This window comes from Dromaius novaehollandiae, chromosome 11 (assembly GCF_036370855.1).
Source record: "Dromaius novaehollandiae isolate bDroNov1 chromosome 11, bDroNov1.hap1, whole genome shotgun sequence".
Classification (NCBI taxonomy): Eukaryota; Metazoa; Chordata; class Aves; order Casuariiformes; family Dromaiidae; genus Dromaius; species Dromaius novaehollandiae.
Window position 1 is genome coordinate 6,680,009 of NC_088108.1, and position 27,585 is coordinate 6,707,593.

The window sequence follows — 27,585 nt, forward strand, 5'->3', positions numbered from 1 at the left end:
AATAAAAGGAACACATTTTCAAAAAACAGTTTAATTCTACCAGAAGCTATCAACAATCTAATGCAGTAATCATAATTGTATAGCTTATTACAGGATACCACTACAGGGCAGAACGAATGTTATTTGGGCGTTCAGTTGTGCATTTTCATACTGACATGTTTGAATTTCTTTTAAAAGTAATCTTAGTTGCAATTTCCCTCTGTTTGGAATACTTGTTTGGGCAATAATTACATTTCTGTAGTTACAATTTATTCACTGTATTGCCATAACACTTAGAAGCTACAATCATGGACAAGGACATATTGTGTTAGATGCTGTAAAAACACTGAACAAAAAGGATTGCTGTTTAAATGATCAGTGGACAGAGAGAGAACAGAGAAGTACAAAGAAATGATGAAATAGCAAGTATAAGATTTGGCTGCCAGCTTCCAAATGACTATTAACTTTTGGAGACTCCAAAAAATATCTGTGCTGTTTATGGGGTGTTCTTTTCCCAAATCTGAGAGGCAAAATGAGAGAAAACACAAAGACATTTGTCCAAAAATTTAACAAGTGGGTGGTGGAAGTTGGTATCAGGAATTGGTGACAACTGACATCTCAATAATGAATCATAGGTGAGGTCGACACAGACAAGGAAAGACTCTGAGAGCAAAAGCAAGTACTCGGAGTGACACAGAAAGGAGAGCTAGCATAGAGACGTGGTCGAAATTACTGGCTAGGAAAATGATCTTTGCATTTGTATTATGGAAAAAAATGTTTTTACACTTACATTATTGATATTTACAAACTCCTAACTCCAATTAAATGTAACTTTGGGGGAGGGGGCTTTTATTAAAAATTAGAAGACACCAGTAATTTCATCAGTGGGCAATGCTCTCTCTGACCTCCACTGCTAAGTAACTACTATAACACTGCATCACAATATAAGAAATTTGGAAAGTTGTGTCTCTTCCTGGCCATTACAATTTGTGGCCAGGGTCTCAGGACTTCTGGTTACTTCCTGTAAACTTCATAGAGTTAGCTCCTGCGCCAACTAACTGCCTCTATTTGGAGCACTCAGTGAGTTGCCAAAGGAAAGAATAAATTCAGAGAGGAAGAAAGCATTATGGAGGCAGGTAAAGGGCTGGAAATAGTTCTACACCCTCAGATACTGGCTTTTAGATGATGGCACAGTTTATGAATACTTCTGGCCCTGTATTTTAACAATACAACACTTATTCTAGATGGGGAAGAGAGAGGATTTTATGGTATACAAATGTCCACTGACAATCTGATTTCAGAACAAAAGGACCTTGCTCCTCATTCCTCATGTTTTCCTCTAAACTTCATGGATTGTCAGCAGCCTGCCTGGACACCACAGGCTGAAGATCACATACCGTTGTCAAGGTATCACGGAAGTAAATCACATGCTTAATCACATCAAAACCATGACAGACTGGCATTGGACAGCCCCAAAATCATGACAATTGTCAAATTACACAGTATTGTATCAAAAGTAAAAAGCATTTTATAATTGGGTGTTGCACCTTAATAAAAAGTCACATGTCAGAACAGGCAACACAAAACTTCTGTACCCTAAAGTGCCAAGCAGCAAGGATTACGTTAAAATATTTGCATTTTATCACAAAAGTGTAGCCCAGCACTGAAATGGTGGGGTGCGATCAAAATGCCATCAGAAGAGCGATAAAGTACCTCACAACTCGCCACCCACCGCACTGCATCTCCCCTGCACAGCAGCAGAGCTAGAGCAGCCCCAGTCATGAAGAGGACAGCCCAGTTTCAAACCACCTCACTATGCCAAGGGGCCAGTTACAACTCCTTTACCAAAAGTGCGCTGAAGTCATTTCTAGGGGCAGCAAGCTCTCGAGGTGAGGAATGATTCAGTGCTTCAGCTCTACCCGCAGGTTGAGCTAGGTTGGATTACGGCTTGACAAAATACCACCCCGCTGGGGAAAAGGGGCAGGAAGGGGGCTGTGGACGGTGACTCCGAGGACAGGGAGCGAGGGGGAGCGCACCGTGGGCGCTGTGCGTAACGGGGTTAAGCTTAGCAAATCGCATGAGCAAGAGGCTTGTCCTGCCCCGTGAGCCTTCTCGGGGGGTCGTGTGAGCCGGAGCTCAGGGACAGGTCACTGCTCCCGCGAGGGGGCTGACAAGGTGCGTGGTTCACGGACCCGGATCCAGCAGCGCTCAGCGGGGGAGCGCGCTGCTCCGCTGAGGGAAGGAAGGGCCCTGCGTGCAGACGAAGGAGCTGAGGCTCCGGCTCCCTGGAGATGCAGCGCGCTATACGTGTCACGCGTGGGCTTAGCTCTTCTCTGCCTGCTACCACCTTTACCGCCCCCCCCCCCCCCGCTGTGGGCTGCGTGCGGCCCGCAGACAGGCCCGACCTCCGGCCCCAGCGCCAGCCCGAGGCAGGAGCGACCGTTGGCTTTGCACTCGGCTCCAACGGTCGCTCGCGCGCTGACGGGTTGTTTACTTCCTCCGCGGCGCGCGCCCGCTGCCCCTCCCGCCCCGCGCGCCCCGCGCCCTCGGCTCGGCTCTGCCGGCCAATCGGAGCCGCCCTCCGACCGCGGCGAGGAGGGGCGGGGGCGGGCTGGGCTGCTTTCAAAAAAAAGTTGGGAGAAGGCAACGTCAGCCGGTAGCGCTAATCGGATGGGACTTTGGAGCTCTGCCGCTGATTGGCTAAGCCGCCTGCCAGTCCTCGGGAGCACCCCGCCTTCCGTTTTACTCGCGCGGCCAAATACAAGCAGTATCCCGCCTCCGCCTCCCGTACCTGTGTGTGTGAGGCGCTCATTGGATAGTGCCCCGGCCCTTCACCCCCCCGCCAGTCAGCGTAAGATCCGCCTCTTTTCCCGCAGACCCGTTGGAAACACAGGAAACACCCCTTAGATCACGGAAAATCCGAGCTGCTGCCGTCTTTCATTGGTCCCCTGGGCTGCCGATCTGCTGAAGCCCCGCCCCCCACCTTGCGCGCGGCGAAGCCCGCCTCTCCGCCAGCTGCGCCTGCTGATTGGGTCACTGGGGAAGGGCCGCCGCTTCCTACTCGCTCGCGCCCTGCCACTCGGGCGAGCGGCCGAGCCGGCACCCCGCGCCCGCCGCGGCCCCGCACGCATGAGCGCCGGGGGCCCCGCCCGCCGCCGGCTCGGCCCCGCCCCCGCCTCCCTCCCGGCGCGCGCCCCCGCCCTCCGCGGGGTCACGTGATGTTTTCGCCGTGGTGCCGCCGAGGCTGCCTGTGTGAGTGCGAGTAGCCGGACGCGGCGCGGCGCGGCCGGCGGGCGGGAGGGCGCGGACGGGGGCGGCGGGCGCGCCGCACCGCACCGCACCGCGCATCCCGCTCCGCACCGCGGGCGGGCGGGCGGGCGGGCAGGCAGCCGCCGCCGGGCCCCTCGGCGCCGCCCGGCTCCCCATGCGCAGCCCGGCGCGGCGGGCGCTTCCCCGGTGAGGGCGGATTCGCGCTGCCCACGCCGTCCCCTCCGCGGCGCTCCGGACCCTGCCTGGCCCCTAAGATGGCGAGCGGGATGAATGGCCCGGGCGGCGGCGGCGCGGCGGCGGCCGGGGGCGGCGAGGAGGAGCCGGGCGCCCGCCGCCCGGGAGGCGGAGCCGTGCCCCAGCAGGAGCCCGGCGTGCCCGGCGCGGCGGCGGCCGGCGAGGGGGAGCCGGCGGCGGGCGAGGGCGGCCGCTGCCCGTCCCCGCAGCCCCACCACCTGCTGCTGCTGCTGCGGCGCTCGCCCAGCGCCTCGCTGTGCCCGGGCCCGGAGGCCGCCCGCGCCGCCCCCGCCGCGGCCCGCGCCGGCCCGCCGCCCCCCGCCGCCCGCCCCGGCCCGCCGCCCGCCGGCGACGACGTGCGCAAGTGCGGCTACCTGCGGAAGCAGAAGCACGGCCACAAGCGCTACTTCGTGCTGCGGGCCGAGAGCCACCTGGCCCCCGCCCGCCTCGAGTACTACGACAGCGAGAAGAAGTTCAAGAGCAGCCTGCGGGCCGCGGGCGCCGGCGGGGCCGCCCCGCTCTGCTGCCCCCCGCCCAAGCGCGTCATCCCCCTCTACCAGTGCTTCACCGTCAGCCGGCGGGCCGACGCCAAGCACAAGCACATCATCGCCCTGTACACCAAGGACGAGTACTTCGCCATGCTGGCCGAGAACGAGGCCGAGCAGGAGGCCTGGTACCAAGCCATCAGCGAGCTCATGAGCCAGAGCAAGAGGGGCTTCCTGGAGCAGGAGGACCACGCGGATCAGCAGGCGGATGAGGACGATGAGCACTACGGCGCCACGCTGAGACCCGGCACCGTCTTCAAGGAGGTGTGGCAGGTCAACGTGAAGCCCAAAGGCCTGGGGCAGACCAAGAACCTTACCGGGGTGTACAGGTTGTGCCTCTCCAGCAAGGCCATCCACCTCGTCAAGCTGAACTCGGAGGTGCCCTCTGTCCACTTGCAGCTGATGAATATCCGCCGCTGCGGCCACTCGGAGAACTTCTTTTTCATCGAAGTGGGCAGATCTGCGTCCATTGGACCTGGAGAGCTCTGGATGCAAGTGGATGATTCGGTGGTCGCCCAGAACATGCATGAGACTTTTCTGGAGACCATGAAAGCGCTAAAGGCCTTTGCAGAGTTCAGGCCCAGAAGCAAGAGCCAGTCTTCTGGTGGTGGTAGTGGTACCAATCCTATTTCTTTCATCACCACTAGGAGGCACTTGGGCAACCTGCCCCCCAGCCAGACGGGCTTGCAGAGGAGATCTAGAACTGAGAGCGTCACTGGAGGGACTCCACCTACCACCAAAAGCAGCAGCTCCTATCGCTTCAGAACGTCCAGCGAAGGAGAAGGAACGATGACGAGACCTTTCAGGTCAGTGACTGGGAGTCTGATCCATCTGAATACTGCAAGGATGAATCTGGGCCGGCAAGAAGGGAGCGGAAGGTATGTGAGAGCAGCTTTCAGCTCTTCTTATCACACCCGGTCTGCTTCGCTGCCAGTGTCACATTTTCCCTCTACTACGAGTCCCATCAGTGTTTCTTCCAGTAGTGGCCATGGCTCTGCTTCAGACATGTTGACCAGGCCTTCTAGCTCATCTGTTTGTGGCTCCCCAAGTGATGGGGGATTTATCTCTTCGGATGAATATGGCTCTAGCCCTGGAGATTTCAGGTACTTTCGGGTCAGGAGTAATACACCGGATTCCCTGGGAAACACACCGCCTATCAGAGAAGAGAACTGTTTGAGTGAGTACATGTCCATGAGTAAGCAGCAAGCAGATGATAGTTCAAGAGATGATTATATGGAGGCTGAGAAGTATTTCAGGAAAAGAACTTACTCTTTAACTAAACCAACTTCTGTAGCAGTGCAGCAGAAAACAACACAGACTACCGCTTCGTTAGATGAGGATTCTGCTGGAAATCATGGACGATTACTTTACTCTGAGTCACCAAAATTGAAAGATAACCATGAATCTGACTACAGTGACACTAACCTTGATTCTGTATGTAACCAAAGCAGGAGTAAAGCCAGGGATGATGGGTATATGCCAATGATGCCCGGAGTTGCATCTTCTCTATCAAGCAACGCTGATTATTTGCCAATGACTGCTAAAAGTGTGTCTGTTCCAAAACAGATTAACAATTCGTGGTCGCCGTCTCAGGTTGACTCCAGAGGATATATGATGATGTTTCCGAAGGCTAGCTCTTCACCTGTCCGAAGTCCTTTAACTGGATTTATATCTAAAGGAAGTAATGAGAAGATTATAAACAATGAGTATATGGATATGTCACCTGGTAATTCGGCTCCAAAGCACCCCGGTGATTCAAATTATATTCATACCACTTCTGTTTCCAAAGGTTTCAGTTCATATTTTTCTTTGCCCCGAAGCTTTAAGGCATTATCAGGACAGAATGGTGACCACAGTGAGTATGTTCCAATGTCTTCACCTGGAAAACTTTTATATGGCGGACCAGAAAACGTAAAAGGTGTCAACAATGAAGCTCTGGCTAATGGCATCTCTAAATCGCCTGTTGTGAAAGGTTCAGATGAAGGACTTACTCAGAACAGGGCTACTAGGCCTACAAGACTCCCCTTAGGTACGAGAGGAAGTAATACTATCCCACGAATGTACGATCGTACGGTTCCACCTGAGCCAGCTAGTCCTGGTGAATATATAAATATTGATTTTAATGAGAAGGCAAGTAATACACCGTATTCCTTATCTGCAGAAGGATCACCATCATCTCTAGGCTCGAGCAGTGATCACAGACAGTCCCCGCTTTCTGATTATATGAGCGTTGATTTGGATGTACAGTCGCCAAAAGCAGCAAAGGAACTGTCCAACTCTTTAACAGATATTACAATTTATGCAAGTTCCAGTATTCCTGGAAACCAACCGAATGCTGACTATGCTAGGCTTTCCTTTGGTACCGCTTGTGTCAGCGCTGCAAGTAACAGGACTGATGATTACACGGAGATGACGTTCAACATGGCGACAACGCCACCTCGGCCGTTTGCCTCTGAATCCGACAACGGTGTAAAGATAGACAGTCCTTCTTCCATAGTTAATAGACTGTGCATCGTTGATCGATATGCTGGTAGCAGTAGCTTCTCTGTTCCTAGCTCCGATCCTCCTATGGGACCCAAAGTGATTCGAGCTGATCCTCAAGGCAGAAGGAGACACAGTTCTGAGACGTTCTCTTCTGCTGGGACTGTGACTACTTCCTCCTCTTTCTTTACCGATAGTAGCAAAAGACACAGCTCTGCCTCATTTGACAATGTTTGGTTAAAACCGGATGAAAACATTTCTGATGGTCAGGAAAGCAAAATGTCCAGGGATACCTCAACTGGATTTCAGAATGGCTTAAACTACATAGCCCTGAATTTACGTGATGATCCTATAAGCTGTGAGGCAAGTACTGCTACACCAACTTGCCATCTCCAAAATGGTACTTCGAGTTTGGACAGTGGAGCTTACGTAAGCATAGATTTCACCAGGTCCGAGGGTCTGAAGTGTAACGCTGCAAGAAAAGGTTTGTAACTTAGAAACAGTTTCCTTTTGTGCTTTTTTAACTATAGCAATTAGATCCTCTACTTAATATCAAAATGTCTTCAAAACAGGGTGAATGTTTCTACAGTCTTCTGTATTATTCTAGTACAGCTTGTCTAGTAGTAGCACAGTATGCAAACCATTGAACAAATACAGGACATGGTCCTTGGCCTAAATGGTATAGATTGATGTAACTCTTCTGATAGGCAGTTAAATGTGTTATCAAGCTGTCTTCTGCCAAGATTTTTATAATATAATTTTGCTAGTATGAACATTAATCATGTTTTATATCCTGGAATCTTGTCCTGAAGTTATGTTAACCCACTTTTTTTCCCTTTTTCTCTTCCCTCCTTGTAATTAGATGAGTCTTCCCTTTTCTTTTTTCTTTCTTGGACTTGAACTTTTTGTAATTTATTTCTTGGATAGGGTAAGCTGAGAATTGCTAAATGGGGTTTAAAAGTCAAATTTCCAATTTTGGGGATTTTCAGATCTGTCTATTTCAATAAATGTAGGTGGGATCCTTTTTTATGTGAAAATCTGCTTACATTTATTTGATTAGGTAAACAGAACTCTTAATTTTTTCCCCCTAAAGGTCTGGTACGCTCCTTTTGATCTCTGGTCTCCAGAGTGTCCTCGTGTCCTGCCGAGAAGCCATCTCTGGGTGGCTGGGCGGGACGATGAGGAGCTCCTGCAGCCGAAGCCCTCCGAGATCGCGGCCTTCTGGTCCGCATGAGGGCGAGGCTGGTCCATGGCCTTCTCCTGCTGCGCACAGCTGTCCACCTCTGCAGCAGCCAGTGAGGGTGGCCTGTAGCAGGACCAAGAGCAGGCTTTGAGGGGCGTTTGCTAGGTCGGACGCTTGGGAGTGTAGACCGCTAGTTTTCCAGTGATCAGTGAAGTCTGACCAGACTTAAGGCAACAAAGTTTCAGAGGTATGCATAAAAAATAAGGCTGTTGGGGGTGGGGAGGAAGACTATGGGAAAGAGAAGGGACGCTACTGTTCATACGATAAGCTCTTTGCTGTCATGGTGACGCAAAAAATAGTAATTAGCTGTTGGTGGTATGATCCCCGTCCCCTGACTAAACAGCAGTGCTTTATGCAAGTGCTGTACTGTGCTGTAACAGTTTCTTTGGAGGCATAATCCATGTTTTGCTATTAGTGACCCACTCAGCTTTTTCACAGTAATTCACATACCCAAATAGAAAACTATGTGTTGGAAATGATGTTTTCCTCTCTTTGCAAAGATATGTGTAGTCAATAATTGATGACTAGTAAAAGAAAATATTTAATCGCTGTTGGACATTGATATTTGTCCACTTCTCTGTCAATAGAGAAAGCAGTAAAGGGACAGACCAGTACTGGGTTTTACATTTTTTATTGTAGTCTTAAACGCTAAAATAGTAGGCTTTTCCCATTTTCCCCTTAAAACTGAGTGTCTAAAGGCAGAAGGTATTGTAGGAGCTTAAAATTGTGTAGCCTTTAATAGTGGAAGGTGTAAGCCTGACTCAGCTAGCATGCCATTCGAAGCACTGCTTGGCGGCACTGCTTGGGGCTGCTCAGAAATGTGTGGTTTGCCTCCGTGGTTTATTTCCCTGCTTCGTTTTGTTGGTTGGAATCAAATTTAGAAGACGTTGAAAGTTGCCAGTCCAAGAAGTGCTTTCTTCCAAAGTTAGTCTTTCAGCACTTCAAAGATTTGCCTGCTAAGTCAAAGGCACACTGGTTGCCATAGTCAATTTGGCTTAAGGAGAAGGAAAAAAAAAAAAAAAAAAGAAAAAAAGAAACACGGCAGAATTCCTGCTCAATCTTATTCCCCCCATGTAGCTCTAAAATCTGTGTTGTAAAGTATAACTTCTTACAAAATGGAGAAAAAAGAGCAAAGATGACTTCATTTTGGCTGTACTATAAGTTTTGCATTTAAAAATGTTTCTCAGAGATACTCTGTTTAGAAATTGTACTTGTGTTAAACACTTTGCTCGTTACTGCTACAGTTAATATCCACGGCCCCATGCTGTTTTTTTTTCCATGTTTATTGCAAGTTACAGGGAGGAAAGAGACTTGCTGCTCATGTTTTTGCTGTGAATTTGTCTTCAATATATTTTTTTCATTTCTAGAAGTGAAAGAAACTGCATGAAAACATGGAAACTGGCAGGAAATTAAGCATGAGAATAGTAAGAGCTTAAGTTGGTGTGTTTTTTCCCTAGTCTGAAGAAGGGGAACAAACAAAAACAAAAAAAAACCCACCAAAATCCTGCTTCAAACAAGGCCTAACAGTTTTCTACAAAGACAGCATAAAATATTTGTGGTATACAACAGGAGGGCCAGTGGGATGTGGATGTTGTTCGCTTGTAGGTGCCTCTCGGAGGGGTGAACAGATTTAAGAATAGTGCAGGCTAGCAGTAGTTCACCTGATTTAAATACGGCATGATAAATTGATGCTGTACATCTGTACCTCTGTTTCTTAGTGACAGCTTAACACTTTTGATTATAAAGTTTATAACAGAGATGCTAGTTTTCATTCATGTACCAGATAGTGTATCTGAGCTATAGCAAGCAGAGTTTTAGAAGTCTGTATTCTTTAAACAGCTGATCAGTTTCTGCTACAATGAAGCTTTTTATTGTAATATTTAAAAGTAATATATGAACCAGAAGAAACTTCTAAATTCTATTTTGAATCATGAAGATAAATCCTCACTCTTAAACCTCTTATCTCCTGAAGAGGCATGGTGTAGTGTACCTATGTGTAATTGATATTTTTAATACTTTTGGAGACTTTTAGCGCAACTAAATATTGTGTTTTCATCCCCTTTACATCCCACTCTGTAGTCTCTTTGCCTGAAAAATATTTCTGTATGGCTAAATCCATTTTTAAGAAAAAGATTTAGCGGATACACTTATCGTTGACTTCCAAAACTGGAGCTACGTCTGACTTACTAAATTCTGTCTGGTAGGGAACTTCAATCTCTTCTCCCTAACGTACAGTTTTACATGGAAGGAAAGCATTTCCCAACTTCTGATTATTTGCGTTTTTGTTTGCTTAAATGGAATTTTGTGTTCTGTGACTCAGCTGCATTCTCCTAACTGCTGAGAGTGATATGACGGGAGCGCGATTTCCAATGCATCGTTGCCCCCTCGTTGTGAGTCCCAAGCTACTTCTGGTTCAGGTTCACTGGTGTGAATCACTTTTTTTTTTTTTTTCTTGCCCTTCTCCATTCATGAAATGGTTGCAGGAGGGGGAGGGTGCTCACTCAAAGTGGGAAGTAGGTCTGCCTTGTTCTTAAAGTTTTGTTTTAAATTTAGGCAAAATTGAGCGGAGGTTTTACATGGAAAACAGTGATGATAAAACGAGTAAAAGTTTTTGATTTTTAATGCTTAAAGTTTGAGGAGGTCATTAGCAAAACAGTTTCATCATGAAATTGTTGCACAATATTGAAGCAAGCGGTTTGCAGTTTTGATTACGTGAATCTGAGTCATGAAATTTTGTGCTAGGAGTACAGAACACTAAAGCTACTTCAAACAGGGCTTAGCTAACGTATACCTTATTATTGGACCTTGTAGAAACTGAGGAGGATAATGAGAGCGGGGCGGTAATAAACTGCATAATGGGTCCTGTATAATACTACTATGTTTCTTCAGACTTAATTAGAAATATTAAACCTACAAAGATACCATGGCCTCCAAAAAACAAAACAGACTGTTCATAGTAAATGTAATGTTCGGCTTAACATCAACCCACCTATTTTACACCCACTCTTTAATCTTATCGCTACCTGATATTCTAATAAGCTGTTAAGATATTGTTTCAAAAGTTCTCCAAAGTGCAGGATTATAATTTAAATGATCCTCACCTTTTTAATCTACTGCTGTGTTAAACTGCGTAAGAAATGTTGTGTACACTTTGGGAGAGTTGAGAGAGAAAAACAAGTACTGTTCTAAAGCAAAACTTTTATACTAAATTGTCCACGTTCTTCATGGTAACTTGCATGTTTCAAATGCAAAATCATGAAGAATATAATGAGCAATATACATATTTAGAAATTCAGAAGCTGGAAGTTTTAGCTACTACTAATATAGTAAATTACAGTTTACTAGATACCAGGCAAATAACCGCTTTTTGGGTTTCAGACTAGTGGTTTTTAAGAGTTTGCTTCGCACTGAGGCTCTTTTGTATCGACAGAATACTTAAGGCACAGGCCCATTTAAAAATAGCTTGAAGTACCCAGCAGAAATATATCTGAACACTGACATGTATCCTAATCTCTGAAGTAATGTAGGGATAATAATTCTTAAAAAAAAAGTTTTACTGTAGCAGATGCCATTTTAACAGTCTTGAGTGACTTACTGCTATGCTTAAAAATACACCAGATCACTTTCTCAAGTAGTATGTGAGCTACTGAAGGCAGAACAGATTTTTGTCTTGTAGTGTGGGAGTGAATTATGACATATTTGACCAAAAATCAGTTATGTTTTACTTGTGCCTTGGTGAGAAAATCTGAAATAAGAACGCTCCTCTGTCATTAAGAGGGACTACTTATTTGCAGTGAGTGTTAAAATACTTTTGGAAATCAGCTTGTCCAGGTTTTAAATCCATAGTTGCAGAAAGGACACACATGACTATTAGCTGCAAGCCTTAAATTTCGGCTCTTGAGCATAGCTGTCTTGTACGCGAAGGCACCACTGCAGGACGTCGGAACTTAGGGAGTAATCCAGCACTCATTGAAACTGCGGGTTATTTTTTTAGTCTCTGAGTGAAACCTTAAATACGTTATTGCCCTTTCTATTTTTGCCTGTAAAACTCTGCCGCCTTCCCCGCTCCCTTGCTGCGCGGGGGCCCCGTGTGCCCCTTGCTGCGGGGGGCGGCAGGTGGGAGCCGCAGCGGGTGTGCCAAAAGCTGCCGCGAGCCCTTCCGAGGCGGTGTCGCAGCCCGGGGTTGCCGGGATGGTCTGTCACTCGATGTTTCTTTGGGGTTTTTTGTATGTTCAGGGGCACGTTAGCAGGAGGTACTGCTGATTTTGTTGTTTTGTTTTTGGTTTTTTTAAAACCCTGCGTATGCTCATTCCTTATGAAAGGATCTTTAATAAGTTTCCTCCGTAATGATTGCTGGTGGCGGGGAGGGCTGCTAACCTGAGGTTTTGGATGGTACTAGAGAGAGTTTATAGTGCTGTGTTGTAACTTGGTGTGCTTGTGTGCTCTGTTTGTGGAGCTGTGGGGCTCCCAAAACAGGCTGCACAGTGTCCAGTCTGTTGATTCTGCTAAAAAGTGTTTTTTTTCCCCTGATCTAAACCAGGAAAAAACTCTACAATTTTATTTCAAATACTGTTTTGATCAGATGTGTCGTCCTTCAATCAGAAGGAAAGTGGAGTGATCAAACTGAAAGGCAGGCAGGAAAGGAAAGCTTTCTGGAGCCAGGGGGTGCTTTATTATTGCTGTTTTGTCCTCAAAACTTAACAGTTTTTATTCTGACTCATCCTTAAATGGTCCGTAACGACCTGCCTGGAGAGCTGCCCTATGGCCCACCCTGTGAACTGCTTGCCTTTTTATTTCCACCTGTAGCTCTTGCATGTTATCAACTATCCAATGATAAGTTACACGTACAGGTTAAAGCAGAGCTTAACTGTAGTATTTCTAAGTCCTTAAAGCCCTGCCTCGCAGATCAAGAGTAGAAAACACCAAGTTTTGTTCTGGCCCTGTATCTAAAGGTCACTACGTTTGGAGCTGGCGAGGATTTAGTTGAGAACCTTGCTCGGTCGGAATTTGTGACGTACTCGAGGGCAGCGGGAAGGCAAAAGTGAAGGAGCCTGACTCCTCGCAGGCGTTTCAGGTGGGACCGACATCCTGCCCCTGTCTTATCTAAGTGATCTTTAATGGGATCATTAGAAGTGTTTGGATTTGTGCAGATTTTGCTTCAGGTGTAGCATTACCCCGAGAGCAGCAGCGTAATAGACTGTTGGCAAGAATTTTTCTGACCTGGTTAAATCATGAACTGTATCTTAAGGGACAAGTGGTGCTTACTTGAAAACCATATTTTTCTGGTACTTTTGCTGTGTGTTTGGATGTTTGCAATTCAGATTGTGTGTGTGTGTCTGTGTGTCCTGGGCCAGTGATTTGTGACTTAACACAGGGAGGTGTTATCTTTTTTTTAATCTTATGAGAGAAGGGGTTTTCAAAAAAGATGGTTTATACTAATATTAATAGTTTTGGCTAAAATGTACAATTTAATGTGACTTAAGCAAATTCAGAACTTTTTGATCAATACTAAAAGATGAATAATACTTGTGTTCATGGTATTGTTTACATTTATATAGTAAACCTACATAAATATCAAATTGAATTGTTATTTAGGGCATTAATTATATAAAAATACTTTCTCCTTTTAGCTAGACAATGAAGGGCTGATAAATGTTAACTATTTGGCGAGAGGTTTCCCTTTCAGTAGAAAAGGTTTTGTGGAATGCCTGAGGATATCGACAGTTTTTCTGCTTTTGGAAATCATGGGAAATAATACCAAAACATGTGCAAGAAACCAGTTAAACCTGCTTCTAAATTTATTAACTTCCTAATGAATGATATCCTCCTTTCACAGGGAATAGCGGGATTCCACTCCCATCCTTACATCAAGCCAGCTTACTTTATTGTTTATAGCTCTTGCTGAACAGCTGAGTCTGCAGTATAACTTTTTAATACTGGAGAGCCGGAGCCGGAAATGTCTTGAGAATTGGTTGGAAAAATTGGGAATTTCGGGAATCTCTTAAGACACCCGAAGTTTGATGAGTTCTTAATGGCAATGAAGCAGGCAGCTCGTTAAATAATTGAGAACCTATCATATCCTAGACCAAGAAAAAAAATCAGGGTGAGCCATGTGATAACTTTTTTAGAAAGAAAACCCTGTTTAAGCTGCTGATAAGTATTGGGGCTTCTCTAATTTTGTGGCACCTTATTGACAGTCATGCTAACGTGGGCGAGACAAACCACCGTTGGTGCACAGGGGCCTCCCTTCACATCTGGGCGTCTTTGGCTTGGGTTGACCGAGAGCGTTCTTCAGCTCAGGTTGAATGCAGGTAAAACTTCTGTCAACACAGAGGTAGGAATATGCTCTAACTTCTCTGTCCCATTTCTGACTTGTTTACAAATAGATGAGTCTGAAGTAATACTGGTTAGGACTGAGCAGATACCTCTTGCTTTATGGAATTTTTTGTATTTTAGGTTTATTTGTTAGAAAACTTTGTAATCCTTTGGGTTTTCAGTAATAGCATTCAGCGATCCACTGTTGACTTTAAATTTCCACCATTTTTGCTTTTTTGTGTGAGACACTTCTGGAGCTATATGGCATCTACATTTAGCTCTGTGTTGTGGTGTGGTGTGTGGTTTTTTTTTTTTTTTTTTGTTTAAGAAAAAGCTGGTTTTAAATTGCAGTCTGTGGTGAACAGTGTAACAGTTAGAAATGAGTTGAAAAGCTGAACAGATTTGATCTTGAGATCATTAGACAGTTTTATGACACCTGACTCTTAATGAAAGTTTGTAGCTCTCCAGACATGACTTCTACCCCTACTTTGCGTAGAACCTAAAAAAGTCGGCGGGACGGGAGTCCAGCGTACCATGTCACAAATGTACATGTGTTGGTCTCCATCCTCAAGTGCTTACAACGTAAAAGATGAAACTTGAGATGGATGAAACTTAAGGTGCTGAGGTGGAGGGTAAGGTAAGGATCAGGGTTGCCCCCACGGGCAGAGTCAAGGTGCGAGTCAGCCGGGCGGAAGGGGCGAAGGCTGGCCCAGAAGAGCCGCAAGAGAGGAAGCGGGTAGAGACACTTGAAAGGGTGGACGCATGGCAGGGAACGATGGAAGGTAGTGAGCTATAAATAGTGGTTGTAACGGTTTAAATGACTTGGAGAGGATGAGGTAAATGTCAGGACACCAGCCAGGATATTAATCTCGGTAAGAGGAATGTGGGCCAACGTAGATCTCTGAAATAGTAGCACGTCCCAATATTTACTTCTCCCTTTTTGATGGGGAACGAGGAGCTTTTGGGGGAGGGGTGAAGGGGGTGTTAGTTTTCCTGCAGCCATGTGATAGTTAAATTTGACGCAAGCAAGGGTGCAGGGATGCGTAACTGAGGATGAGGAAGGAGCCCAGGACCCGTGTATTTGGTGGCGATGTGCAGTTAATGTAACGTGGAGACTTTGCTCCTGAAGCAGCCAGGGTGATGGAGCTGCCTTAGCGTTACCATTTTCTCCTGCTTTCCGCAGGAGCTTTGTAGCTGCAGCGCTGGGATTCGGGCAGTCTTCTGGCGGCGGCGATGGGATAATTCGGTAAGAGGAGGCGGCAGCGTGCGCTGGGGGGATATATTCTCCTCGAGGATCTGTAACCGCTGCTTTGCAGCTTTTGGAGTCCGTCTTTAAACAACGAGGTCTGGAGCGGTGCCCGCTCATCTCTCCTGTGCTACTTTCAGCTGCTTGAGAGTAGCCTGTGGAAGTCAGAGCATAAAAGTCTACCTTTGAGAGGTGTAAATTATTTTATTTCTGTGTGGGTAGGTCAGGTTGAACAGACTGTGGTGGCTGGGGGCTGCGTCTGGAAAAGGTGGCTGTGGTGAGGCTCTGTTCAGGCGTCTCTGGGCAGAGGGTATTAGAAATGATTGAAGTATTAATGGTGACGTGTTCCATGGGGTAAATGCTGAACAAGAGTTGCACTCAGTTAGTTGATTAAAGCTCGTCTGTGAATCAACAGGGTCTAACTCTGTCCGCTTTGTGTGTTCCCGACCTGTCTTGTGCGGGCGCTATGATGTGAGAAGACCTTGCCTCACACGTGCAGTCTGAACCGTTTCTTCATCCCCTGCATAAGCCAGTGCTTTGGGTATCCGGATGTTAACGCAGACTCGATAGCATAATAATTAAAAAAGCTGCCGCGTGCCCCCGCTCTGCGCGGCAGCGGGCGGGGGCTGCTGGCGGGGGCTTCGTGCAGGCAGCGGGGCAGGGGCCTGGCTGCGGCGGCCCGGCTGCGGCTGGGTGAGACGCCGGCCTGCGCCGAGGCCGTCGTTGCTCGGGTGCGTGGCTGTGGAGCGCGTCTCTGTCGGTGACGGTCCTTTATGGTGGTAGAGGTGAAAGAAAAAGAGAAACTGCTGAACACTTTCAATTGCCGATGGCTAAAGGGGCTGGGAAGAGAAGAACTACAGCGTGTGAAACTTGCTCTAGAAAGGAAACATCAAGAGGGGTGGTTTGAGCAGAAGGGAGCTGTTTCCTTAGTCCTGAGTGACACTTTCCTTTCTCTCTTAACTGTGTCCCTGAGGACGGTTTTGCTCGTTCAGTGCAGGACCCAGCTGGCCTCCTGTCCCCCCTTTCGGCAGGGGCCGTGAGCAGACACCGCCCCGGGGGAGGAAGGACGGGGCAAGTTTATGTAATGCTTCCCCGCAAGCGTACTCCGGCCTCTGATTTCTTTCAGCTTGGGGGATTTCCTGAGCCTGATGCAGTCTGTCTGTTTGATAATCCTGTATAGATACTACTTCCAAGTACTTTTCCGATCTCTCTTTGAACCCATGTAAACTTTTCGTATCCACAGCAGCCTTTGGTGAGATCCTGTACGCGTTGCATGAAGCCCTTTCTGCTGTTTCGGGCTCAGCTCCCTACCAGCTTTGATAGCCCCTAGTTTTTGCATTGGAAGAGCCAACGAACCCCTATCTGTTTTCTCCATGCCACTTGTGATTATTTTGTGGACATCAAGCTCTGCTCTGCCATACGTTTAGCCTCTTCACTCTTCGCCACGTTCCCTGCCACGCAGAGCACTGACATGCAGTATAACTTTTTAATTTCCTGATAATCCTGTTTCCTGTCCCAGTACCCCTCTCGAGGCTGAAGGGTCCTTGTTACCTGGCTGTCCCCCGAGGCAGCTGCCCCTTGCCTTTGACGAGCTCTGAAAACAGCTCGTCCGGCTGTTGATGTCCTTTCTGCACGCGGGGACTGCACGTGGTGTTCACTATCGCTATTCTACCTGTCTGGTTTTCTTTTCCCTATTATTTTCTGAACAACTGGTGGCATCCAGGGGGCTGGATGGGGAACCGTAGCAGGTGGTGTTGTCTTAAGCCATCTGAATGATTTCTCCTGCAAAAATGTACCTATACGTTTTCTGCAGTTTAGGAGATAAGTCACAGTATCTTTATACCCTTCCAGGGAGGCTGGTTTTGAACAAGCAGAATCTTTTTTCATACTTCTGTAACGTGAAAATCTGAAGTTTTGAACTTCTAAGCTATGGTTTTTCAGCTGCTTAGAAGTTAATTTTAGTATCGTCTTGCTGTACTTAGAGCAGAAGTTTAGTTTGGAGAGAAGAAAAAAAAAAAAAAAGAGCCTTGTCAAGCTGTCCAGTGCAATTTAAGTTGTTATGCCCCTGCCAAAACTGCATGAAAGTTTCCTAATTCTAGGAATAGTATCAGTAAAGGCGATGAAATTAGGGAGGGTGCATAATGCCTTCCTAGAAACTTCACTACTGTTTATTAAAACAGAAAAAGAAGCCGCTGTTGCACAAGATAAGACATTTCTGCAAAGTAAATAAAAATGATGGTAAAGCATGGGAGAGGCTTATTAACTCGTGAAAATGTTAAGCATTGAGAACAGTGAACCATGCTCGAATGAGCAGTTGTGGGTGAAGATTACTTGCAAGAGTAACTTTCAGTCTTCCAAATTTTATACGTACAGCTTGAGGAAGAAAAGCAGCCTAACATACTGGGATGTGTTGTTACTGATGGTTTTAAGTAGTTTATCCAGTGAAAAGTGGGTTGTGTAACACTCCTTTTTAAACAAGTTTTGCTTTTTTTGCTTGTGGAAAGATCAGTCAAATTATAGGTACAAAATATGTATAATCATTAGCTTAATTTGAATGTTGTTGCTTTGTTGCTGATTGAAGGAACTACTTGAAATATGTACTTATAGGTAGGCATGTAGTTTGGCGTATTTCCCAAAAAAGGATTTTTTTTTTGTGGGTCAGGGCCTTGGTGGGTTACCCAGGTACAGTGAGCGCATATGTGATGACCGAAGCGCGCGTGCACCGGTTCCTGGGGTGCATTTGTACGTGCGGTGGTGGAGCGTGCAAGTCGAGCAGGAATTTGGCTTTCCCCCGGTAACACCGCTTACGCCTAGCAACTCCTAACGCCGTGCCGTTTGAACAGGAGCCGGGAGAAACAGGAAAGTGGCTTGGGATAGTAAGTGTGTGTTTGGAAAGTTTGGATGCTAAAAAACTTTCCCATCAGTTTGTGAGGAATGTATTTGGGTAAATGCCCCCTCCTCCCCACGTGCGCCCGTTGTGCGTATGGCACATGGGAGGTCCGAACCGTAGCACGCTTCGGTCCTGCTGCTTTGAAGTGGCCTGATTTTCCCATCTATTGTATCTTAATTCCAGTACAGGAAAACAAAGTGTAAATTGGGTATATTCTCCTCTGATATATTTTCAGGTGGAACACACTGTTTGCCATCTAAGGAATTAAGACTAATCTAATCCTCTGCCCCCAATTCTTATAAAACTATAGATTATTTTTGCTTGGAAACTTTGCAGAGCTCTTTCTCAGTGCTTTTCTTAATTTTAAACTAAACATTTTTCTGAGCGATGGCTTGTTGCCATTCACATTTAAATATTTGCCCTTCTTAGTTTCTCGCATGTCCTTCCTGCGCTTTTTCTCTGGTTTACCCTTTAGGAAGATTCTGAGAGCTGTGCAGTTTTATGATCGGTATATTCAATCTGATTTTATCTTTAAAAAAAGTTGTATTATGTAATGGCAATGTGGTTTTAATTTTCTAAACTGGGTTTATATGTTGAGAGGTGATCTGTGAAAATTTTTGGATGCCTAATGCTGTCTGGAGTTTTGTTTTCCATGTTAAATGTTCATAGGAAATTGAGTTTGTGTTGTCCCCCCCTATTCTGAGTCAACAGAGCTCAACTTTGAATAAAGGAAGATGGTTTTGTATAGACACTCCTAAAAAAGCTGGAGTTTGTATCAGACAGGAGAAGAGCCCAGTTAGGTGCTAGGAAAACATTTTCAAGTTGTGTTTTTCAAAACTGTTTTTAAAGTGTGCAGTTTTGGTGGGTTTCTCTTTTCAAGTTCAGCTTTTTGTTGCTTGTTTAATTGTGTCGATCAGCTTGTCTACCTTCCCGTTGTGTTTTTTGGAGGGTGGGATGGGGTTTTTTGGAAGTAGATTGAGCAGCTTTTCCTTTGAAAAACTCGTAAAAACCCCAGAATAGTGACATGTTTACATTGGTTCTGCAAGTGAAGTTGTTTTCAGCCTTGTCATGTTTGGTCTGGCCACTAACTTTTTTCAGTGGCATTTATGTTTTAAGAACCCAAAGGAACCAACGAGCTGCTTTGAGATTTGGTCCCGTCTTCCTAGCTTGGTCACTCGTGGTAATCCGTTTTCCTGATACACGAGTTTTTGTCTGTTTACTTGACAGCCTCCTTTGCTGTTCCCTGAGTAAGTCAGTGTCGAGTCAAATACATTCATACAATAATGAAACACAAATAATCTGTTTTTTACCACTGACCAGCAATTCTCATGTTCTCACTGTTAACTTAGAAAAATGTTGCCTGATGAATCCTATGTTATGAAGGCTGAAATAAGACCATCTGACTTCACAAAAGCTGTGTTATTTTTTTTGAAGCACTTTGCGTCTTGCATTATTTTAACTTCATTTACTGGCTACTCAAAAAAAAGGAAAAAATTCAGGGGAGAGGGGGAAAGAATGGCCAAGGAGCTTAATGCACGAGCACACTTGCAATCCCGCTAAGAAACCCGAGCCGTTGGCACAGGGTCTCCTAGCTGGGTGCTGCAGAGGTGGAAAACCAGGAATTAGCCGAGGGTGTCAGCAGCACAACAGATCTTGGCCTTATTCTCATTTACACTAAGCCCATTTTACAGCCCTTTCACTGGTAAGGGAAGGTGCACTCACCCTGCTTTGTAAAGGTGCCTTTAGTTAAATAAAACCAGAGCTTGGTAGTGCCCTTGACGCGGTATTGGCGCTTGCTCCGGTGGCCCTTGCACCCAGCCGCGTGCCGGACCCGGAGGGGGACGTGGCAGGAAAAAAACCCTGATAAATATACATATCTATATAGATATGTGCGTATGTATATATGTGCACACACATGCAAATGCTCGAGGCTTTTATGAGGCCGTGTTTCCAGCTCGCAGGTACTGTTTACGTGATACTCCTTCAGGTTACGCACGGGTCCCCCATCCCCACGGGGAGCAGGGGGGACAAACTGAGGAAAATGGAGATCATTTAACTCCGTGGCATAGAGCTGAGGGAAGGGGGGCGTGAAAGGCAGGTCCGGAGCGGCCCTGCGCGGTGGTGTAAAGCTCCCGTATTTGCCCCAGGGAAGCCAGGGAGTTTGTACGTTTTGGTGAAGCTCAGTTGATGGTACTTTCTTCTGATGTCCTGGCAGTTGTTCTGCGTCGGTTTGGGCTGGTGTTACCTGTTGAGCTTACTTGAGAAAGAGTTATGCTTTCTTCTGTATTTTGCCAGATGTGTTCAAAGAATCAAAGTTAGAAGGTTTTTGCTGTTAAGCTCTTCCCCTCCATGTACTTTAGATGTAATTTGGCAGAAGTCTGTGAAAAGTTTTTGAGGAGTTTTTAGGCGTGAACGCGGAGCTGCGTGCTGTGGGCTCGCCCTGCTCGGGTGGCGGGGCCGAGCTGTCCGACGTGCTTTGGGGATGCGCTTGGCGAGATCGGAATAACTTGTCCAGCAGCTTTGGGGCGCCGCGCGCGTTAGGCGTGGAGGGAAGAGGTCCCGACAAAGGCCCGGACGCTTTCCGAGCTGCCTTTCGCCTAAGCTCGTAGGTCCCAAACAAGGAGGGGGTGGAGGGTGTTGGTAGATGTTAATTTTTACTGAACCTAGGCTTAAAGTAGAAGCCCTGGCTGTTGTAACGCTCCCCTCGCTGAGGGGCGATTCCTTGCAAAGTGGGGTGCGTGTTTTCATCCTTCGGTCCTACAGCAAAATCGTCTTTTTCTGAAGAGGAAAACTATTTCAAAATTGATAGCTTTACTTCTGTGAAAGCAAAGCCATTGCTAACCACATTACCCTCTGTGTTTAACAGGGAGTATTTTTGTAGTGATCTTATTTTAAGATTTCTGTGAAATAATACAAAGGGAGAGTTTCTCCAGTTGATGGTTGCAGTGACCTTGAACTTGCTGTACAGGATTTTCGGTATTGTGTAGGTACTGTTGGCCGTCTGCCTTGGACTGTGAGAACTTAGTTGCTGTGTTTTGGGGATGAGTATATATTTTTGAAATGAAACTCGGCACCCCAAACCTTGGCGGGGGCTACGTAAGGGTAAGAGAGGGGAGTTTGCCCTGAAGGCCACGTCACCCTCTGGAGCTGCCTCCAGCCCTGCCGCGTTCTCCGCTTCTCCCGGAGCCGGGGCTCTGCTGGGGGCCCGGGCGCCTCGCGCGGGCGGCTCGTCTGAGCCGTGTTTGGGAGGGACGGTGTTTTTAAAGAAGTTGTGATTTCAGTGGGGCTAACTTAGGCAAGGGTGGAGCCGTGGTGTGTTTAACAAGTGCATACTTTATGATTGGTTATGTAAGTAAACATACAGGTTTGCCTTATTATACATAACTCTTGCTTGCTCTTTAGATGGCCACGTTTTCCTCGGAATATTCCTGCGGTGGCAGTCGTGCAGTCGTGGTCTTTCTTTAGACCAGGCGAAACAGCACAGCCGGGATTAAGCTCGACATCTCGCCCTTTCTCGTGGCAGCAGCCCGCGCTGCCCTCCCGCTGCCTGGCAGTGGCACGCTGCCGTGTCGCGCGCCCCTCAGCTGCAGGGGGTCTGGCTGCGCGGCGGGACAGCTTGTACTGCGCGGCTTACGGAGGAAGAAGTAGGCTACGCTTCTGTATTTGATATTTTCTGAAGGCCAATTCTCTCCTGTTAGGAGTTGCGGCTTCCTTCTTCCATGTAACGGCAGGAGCCGGATCCCTGCAGACCTGTATGTCACAGCTTGGAGGGGAGGTAGATGATCTGACTGTAGAGTGACCAAAACCAAGCAACTGGCAGAAAATGGTGCCCTCAGTCCTCACCTTGAGGACAAAAATGGAAGGTTTTGCAAGCGCTGTCTCTAGCTGTAGCGGGAAGACTCAGGAGCTGTCACAGCGCTAGGAGGACTGGGGACGTTGGCAGAGCAGACCTGCTGTAGACCGTGTGCTTCGTGGAGGTCAGTGCCAAACGGAGGAGGCAGTGCTGGATGTGCCGGAGGTCTGGGAGGAGGCTCACAGCCAGGGAAGTGCTGTGTCCGGAGCGGAGGGCAGAAGAACGGCGGAGGAGAGCGGTCTCTGAGGACCGGGCGACGGCGTGACCCGATGATTTGGCTGATGGCGTTCCTCCAGACTAAAAATTATCTTTCAAGCTAGTCGCGTTGGAAGCGGAAAGGGTTTCGTAATGAGCTTGAAGGTTCTTTGTGTGTTCCTCAGTTTGTGTTCGCACCACTGCCGAAAGCGTTCAGATCCCCCTCGGCATCAATTTTTGCCCGTGTCATGGACCTATTGGGGCGTTCGCACCTTGCTGAGGACCCATTTATGCCCATTTGATTGGAGAGCTAGCGCTCTTCGAGGTCCTCCTCTCTTCATATTTCCGTTTCTGCCTTGCCATCCAACCAAATCTGCCTGTAATAAAAGATTTCTTATTTTCTTACCTTACTGAGCACTTTGCGTTTTGCCCTTTTTCAGTCAGCTGGAAGGCACCGTGTTCTGCTGACCACAGGAAAGATGACTGTCTAGTGTAGTGATGGGCTTCTTGTGCAGTGCGCTATCTCCTTTGAAAAAGCAGAAACAAAAAACCACTCACTAAAACTCAACTCTGTGGTGTTTCCTATTATAACTAAATCATGCTTTTTCCTGAAAAGTCGAGGACAGGGCGGCAGCTGCTGCCACTCGCTGCTCCCCGCTTGCGGCCGGCGTTGCCCAGCGCTTTTCTACCTGCTGCGCAGGGTGTGTTTGCCACAGCCCTAGTTAGGCCTTGGTGAGCAGCGCTGCTCTGCCTTCGTCCCCTGCCGCCAGTTGAGGAACAGGCTCCCCCAGGCACGTGACCCTGCCGGGGAGGCTGTCGAGGTCTCCGAGGGGCGTTTCGGCAGGGAAGGGGCGCTGGGTAGTGCTGAGCTCTGGCCCTTCCCGCGGGCGGGCAGCAGTCTGGCACCGCTGCAGGCCGGGTTGCGCGTGTCGGGCTTCGAGCTGGGGTGGGCTCCGGTGCGCGGCAGGGCTTCGTGGTTGCTTCAGACTTTGCTTTTTTCCAGATTGCTCAGGTTTTTGTTTTTTTCCTGTTAGTGGGGTCCCCTCCCCGCCGCGCAAGCTGTGTTCTGCATTCGGCAGCTGTCACTTCTGCAATGGATGAGCTCCACATATCCTCCTCACTAGAAAACATTTTTTTCCAATATAACTTGCATTTAAAATGTCACCGACTTTCTTTTTTCTTTCTTTCTAGACTGACTGCATTGCCATGGAAACCATTGTTGGAAGAGAAGACTTTTCTGCTGGTAACTCCAGAAACTGTGTGGTGCTTTTGGAAGCAAAGCTCAGCTCCAGCCGGCTACTTTCATTTCCACCAGCACGGACATAGCCACACATCCTTTTAATTTTTTCATAGACATCAGCTCTTTACAGTCGAATTAATTTGAACTGAGATTTTCTCATAGCTGTGCTTTGGTGATGGAATTTGGTCTTTCCTGCCATACCTATCGGGAGGCAGTGTTCGTGCTGCCGGGAGGTTCCTGTACGCCCCCTCCCTCCCTCCTGCCTCTCCCCTTTATTTGGCTTTTATTTATATTCTGAGAAGTCAAAGCTGGTTTCTGATTGTCTGTTTAACATGGGTTTTGCTTCTCTGGTACATTAACAAGTGATTAGCGTAAAACATGTATTGTTTAGAAATATTTTGGCAGTTCAAGATTTTTTCTTTTTCTTTCTCCAGGAGGCTGGGTGGAAGGAGGGAGGGAGAGGTGCACACGAGCTCGAGGGGAGATCCCGTGGGACTGAACTGGTCTGTGAAGGAGAGACCTCTTCTGCCTTTTTTCTTTTTTCTTTTTTTTTTTTTTTGTTTTGCGTTTATGGTGCAAGAGGTATTTCTTGATCATAGGCTAGAGTATTTTAAATCAAATGTCTGTCAGAGCTTAAACTGAATTTTTTGCTCAGAATTTTGGTGTGTACAAAGTAGGATTAATGGGCTGGTTGTCTTGTAGATTGTTTTTGTTCTTACCCTCAAGTTACTTGTTTATAAATATGAATTGTGTAAACTGAGGTTTTTGTTCATGAATTCAAATGGAGAAGTGCAGAGTCTTATCCAACTTCTGTAACTTCGGCATTATATTTGTCAGCGGTAGCTTTTTAAAGAGAAACCACCCTAATTGATCTTACTTTTGACCAAAGTCCCGTTTTTAATTTGGGACTATTTTTTTTTTTTTCCTTCCTGGCGTAATGGGAAAAAGTAAAAAGTCAGCTCATCAACTGTCCTTATCCTGCCTAAAGAAATGAGAACAATGGCTATTTGACACTTTTTAAATAAATTGTAGAAAAATCAGGGCTTAAGTGCTTCACTCTTGTACTGATTTTTTTTTAGGGGTTGAAATGAGTTTAGGCTTTTAACACTGCTATGAACTTTAAGAGCGTGACTCTAGTTGTTGGTACATGCGATGTATAATACAAGGCACTGACGATTGATAAAGGGTTTCGAAGTGGTACGCGAATCCTCATGCTGTACTGCACCACACAGCTGGTAATCCTCTTCATTGTATATTGTACAACCGTTTCGTAGGGCTGCCTCACCTCCAACATACAACCTTTAAGAGACTAGTACAGTTTGTATAACAAATTAGACACTGTCAACTTTGATGTTTGGTGATGTGTACCCAAATCTATTTTTGAGTAGTATTAAAACGTACATGTCACTGAAATATGAAGACCTTTTTGGAAACATAGTTGGTACCAATCTGTTTATGCAGTGTCTTAGTGACAGGGGAAAACCTGTTGCTGCAGGGTTTAAAAGCACAGATCTGTTTTTGATTCTGGAAGAAAAGTTTAAGTTGGTACAGTTACTTGTTGCTGCTAAACGTACACTAATTAAAAATATGACCACTTTTATAGACCATGATACTGTCTTGCCATATAGCTTTTGTTTGGTCTGGTAAATTAATAATGCAATATGTAGACAGCTTTTTTTAAAGCTTTACATCTTTTTTAAGAAATCAAAATTTGGATGAAGATAGCTCTAAACATTTAATGTGGAAGGAAAAGGTTGTTTTGAAGAAAATTATGGTGTTACAGACATATTTCGTATTAGATCCCTGAGGCTGCCATTGTACAATATACAGCACTGATTTATTAAATGCTGAATAAATAAGTAAATGGGTAACCTCAAGTATAGTGGTACAGATACTAACAGGTACGGCATAATAAATATGCAATCTTTTTGAATTTCTTAGTTTACAGCAACTAATTTATTCAGTATTGTGCTGGAAGAACATTTTCAGAATATGTAAAACATATCACTATATATACTACCTTCCAGCTACCCGTTTATGCTGCTGTATAGTACAAAAATACCAATGATGGAACAATGTTTGTCCTGTAAATTTAATTTGATATTGGACAGTTATTGTCTGTACAAACTAAAACATATATGGTTGAAACTGTTCATTATATTTGCTATTTCTGCTTCACAGATCTGTTTTAAAGTTGAGCTGATTGATCTGGCTTTGTCTTCCATTGTAAATATTGTTACATTGTTTTCTTTGTAAAACACATCGCGTTTGCGGTTTTGGGAGACTGGCTTGAAGCTCTGTATAGTGTTTATATTTATCTGACTTGGCTTTCCATAGAGCTACTTGCAGTAAATACGTGTTCATGTAGCTCCGTGTCTGGGTTTTATTTTTAAACAAACTTTGGTTTTTGTGTCAAAAACGCACTTCCTGCTACTGCTGCTTTCTTTTTTTTTTTTTTTTAATAAGTGTTTTTGTCACCCTGCTTCCCTGAAGATTTGGAGAATCTTTTAGCTTATTACAGGGGAGTGTTTCCTAGCCTATCCAATTTTCTCTGCCACTTAGTGCAAAATGTTATATACAGTAAAACACCCAGAAGCTTTCTTCGTAGTAGTTCATAGTGCTGGTAAACAGTTGAGTTTCTGAATGGAAAAAATCAGTGTGTAATACTTCTGCTTTAAATGCAGAAGACTTTGGCAACTGTTTGTTCGCCACTTTGCTTGTGATAGGATATTTAGGTTTCCTTACAAAAAATACTCCTGGAATTTTTAGCAGTGCAGGTCAAACAGGGTGATGCCTTTGCAGTTTAGTGTAAAAGGCAACAAGCCTGGTTTGCTGTTGCAAATCTTGTAGTATGATTTTGTTTTGAGGTGTGTTAAATATGGTCTCAGTATGTAAAAGCAAAACCCATCTAGATATCTCAATTTCAAGTACTGCACCCACTTTTTAAAACAACTGAACTTAACTCTGAAAATACTGACAAAATGTAGTGCCTTTTCAGAGTCTGATTGCACTGATGTGAAAGGTGTGTCCACAATTCTGTATATAAATGCTTTTATCCATAAATATGAGCATATATGATCTCTATAAATGTGGGTGATTATTTTGAAATGTCTTGGATTACATTTTTCTTTAAAAATACCTAGTTTAATTCTTACTCTGTTACTCGGAATAGTACGCTAAAACAAGTCTCTGTAAACTCGGTTGCTGTAAGAATAGGATTTTCCTGACTAACCAGCCCCCTTACTCAGGGCCTCATTTTATAGCACGCAGTCTGTATTGGGAAGCAGCAGAAAACAGTGCTTCTCACACATGGCAGAAACAGCCGTACAAGCAGTAAACAAACAGTGAAAATTATCCAAACACTGTCAAGACTGTTGCAACAGCTTCACAGTAGCAGCTTTAAGAGACCTTTGACTGAAGGTCTCACTGGACCTGAAATCTGCTCCCTGCTTGAGGGCTTGGTGGAGGGGGCAGGGAGACGTAGCTTAGCACTGATTTTTTCAAACCCCTTTGGATGAATCACTGACAAAACTCTGGACTTCTGAAGCATGGTGAAAGCCCTCAATTAAAACCAGAAGGCAGTTGGATTCCCTATCTGAATATGAAGGCAGTCACTAGACTACATATTAAAAAGAGGGCTTGTTTGTGTTGTAAAATACATTGACCAATTCTAATGGACCTTGCGTCTCATTGAGCAATATGGGCCTGGAAACGATCAAATAACAGGGAATGAAAAATCTGCATGGCGAAGGAAGGACCACTTGAGATTTATCAGGTAAGGATAAAACTTGTATTCTAATTCTTTCATCCCCTCATCCTCTTCTAGCTCTGTAACAACAGTGTTCCTGTCTACATAAACAATTTTCTCCCCTAATCTTTCCGTGAAGGGTCGTGAAGAAGCATCTCAGAGGAGAACTGGAGCACTGAGCTTTCTATCTATGCGCGGGAGGTAAGAATTCTTTTTTTTTTTTTTTTTTTTTTTTTTAAAGAAATGCACCTAACTTGGGTTGCTTTGGATTTGTTTTCCCTGGGGCGTGTTGTTAATTTAAAACTTCGGCTTGTAGAAGAGCTGCAGTTACGGGAGCCTGTCTCCC

At 45.9% G+C, this 27,585-nt stretch overlaps 1 protein-coding gene across 4 annotated transcripts; it reads left to right on the forward strand.

Annotated features, from left to right (window-relative positions):
- Positions 1-3,153: 3,153 nt before the first annotated feature.
- Positions 3,154-27,445, forward strand: IRS4 (insulin receptor substrate 4). 4 transcript variants are annotated; one of them, XR_010391011.1, is made up of 3 exons: positions 3,154-6,993; positions 21,902-22,180; positions 23,443-25,858. XR_010391011.1 is itself a non-coding variant. In XM_064518158.1 (3 exons), exons 1-3 carry the CDS (start codon positions 3,504-3,506, stop codon positions 23,445-23,447), a joined length of 3,609 nt encoding a protein of 1,202 aa, XP_064374228.1. In that variant the 5' UTR covers positions 3,154-3,503; the 3' UTR covers positions 23,448-25,858. The 4 variants fall into 4 exon arrangements, 2 of the variants coding, with proteins under 2 accessions (XP_064374228.1, XP_025971539.2); XM_064518158.1 differs by lacking the exon at positions 21,902-22,180 and adding an exon at positions 13,950-14,063; XR_010391012.1 differs by lacking the exons at positions 3,154-6,993; positions 21,902-22,180 and adding exons at positions 22,202-22,416; positions 27,379-27,445 and having other exon boundaries at positions 23,443-27,266.
- The last annotated feature ends 140 nt before the right edge of the window (positions 27,446-27,585 follow it).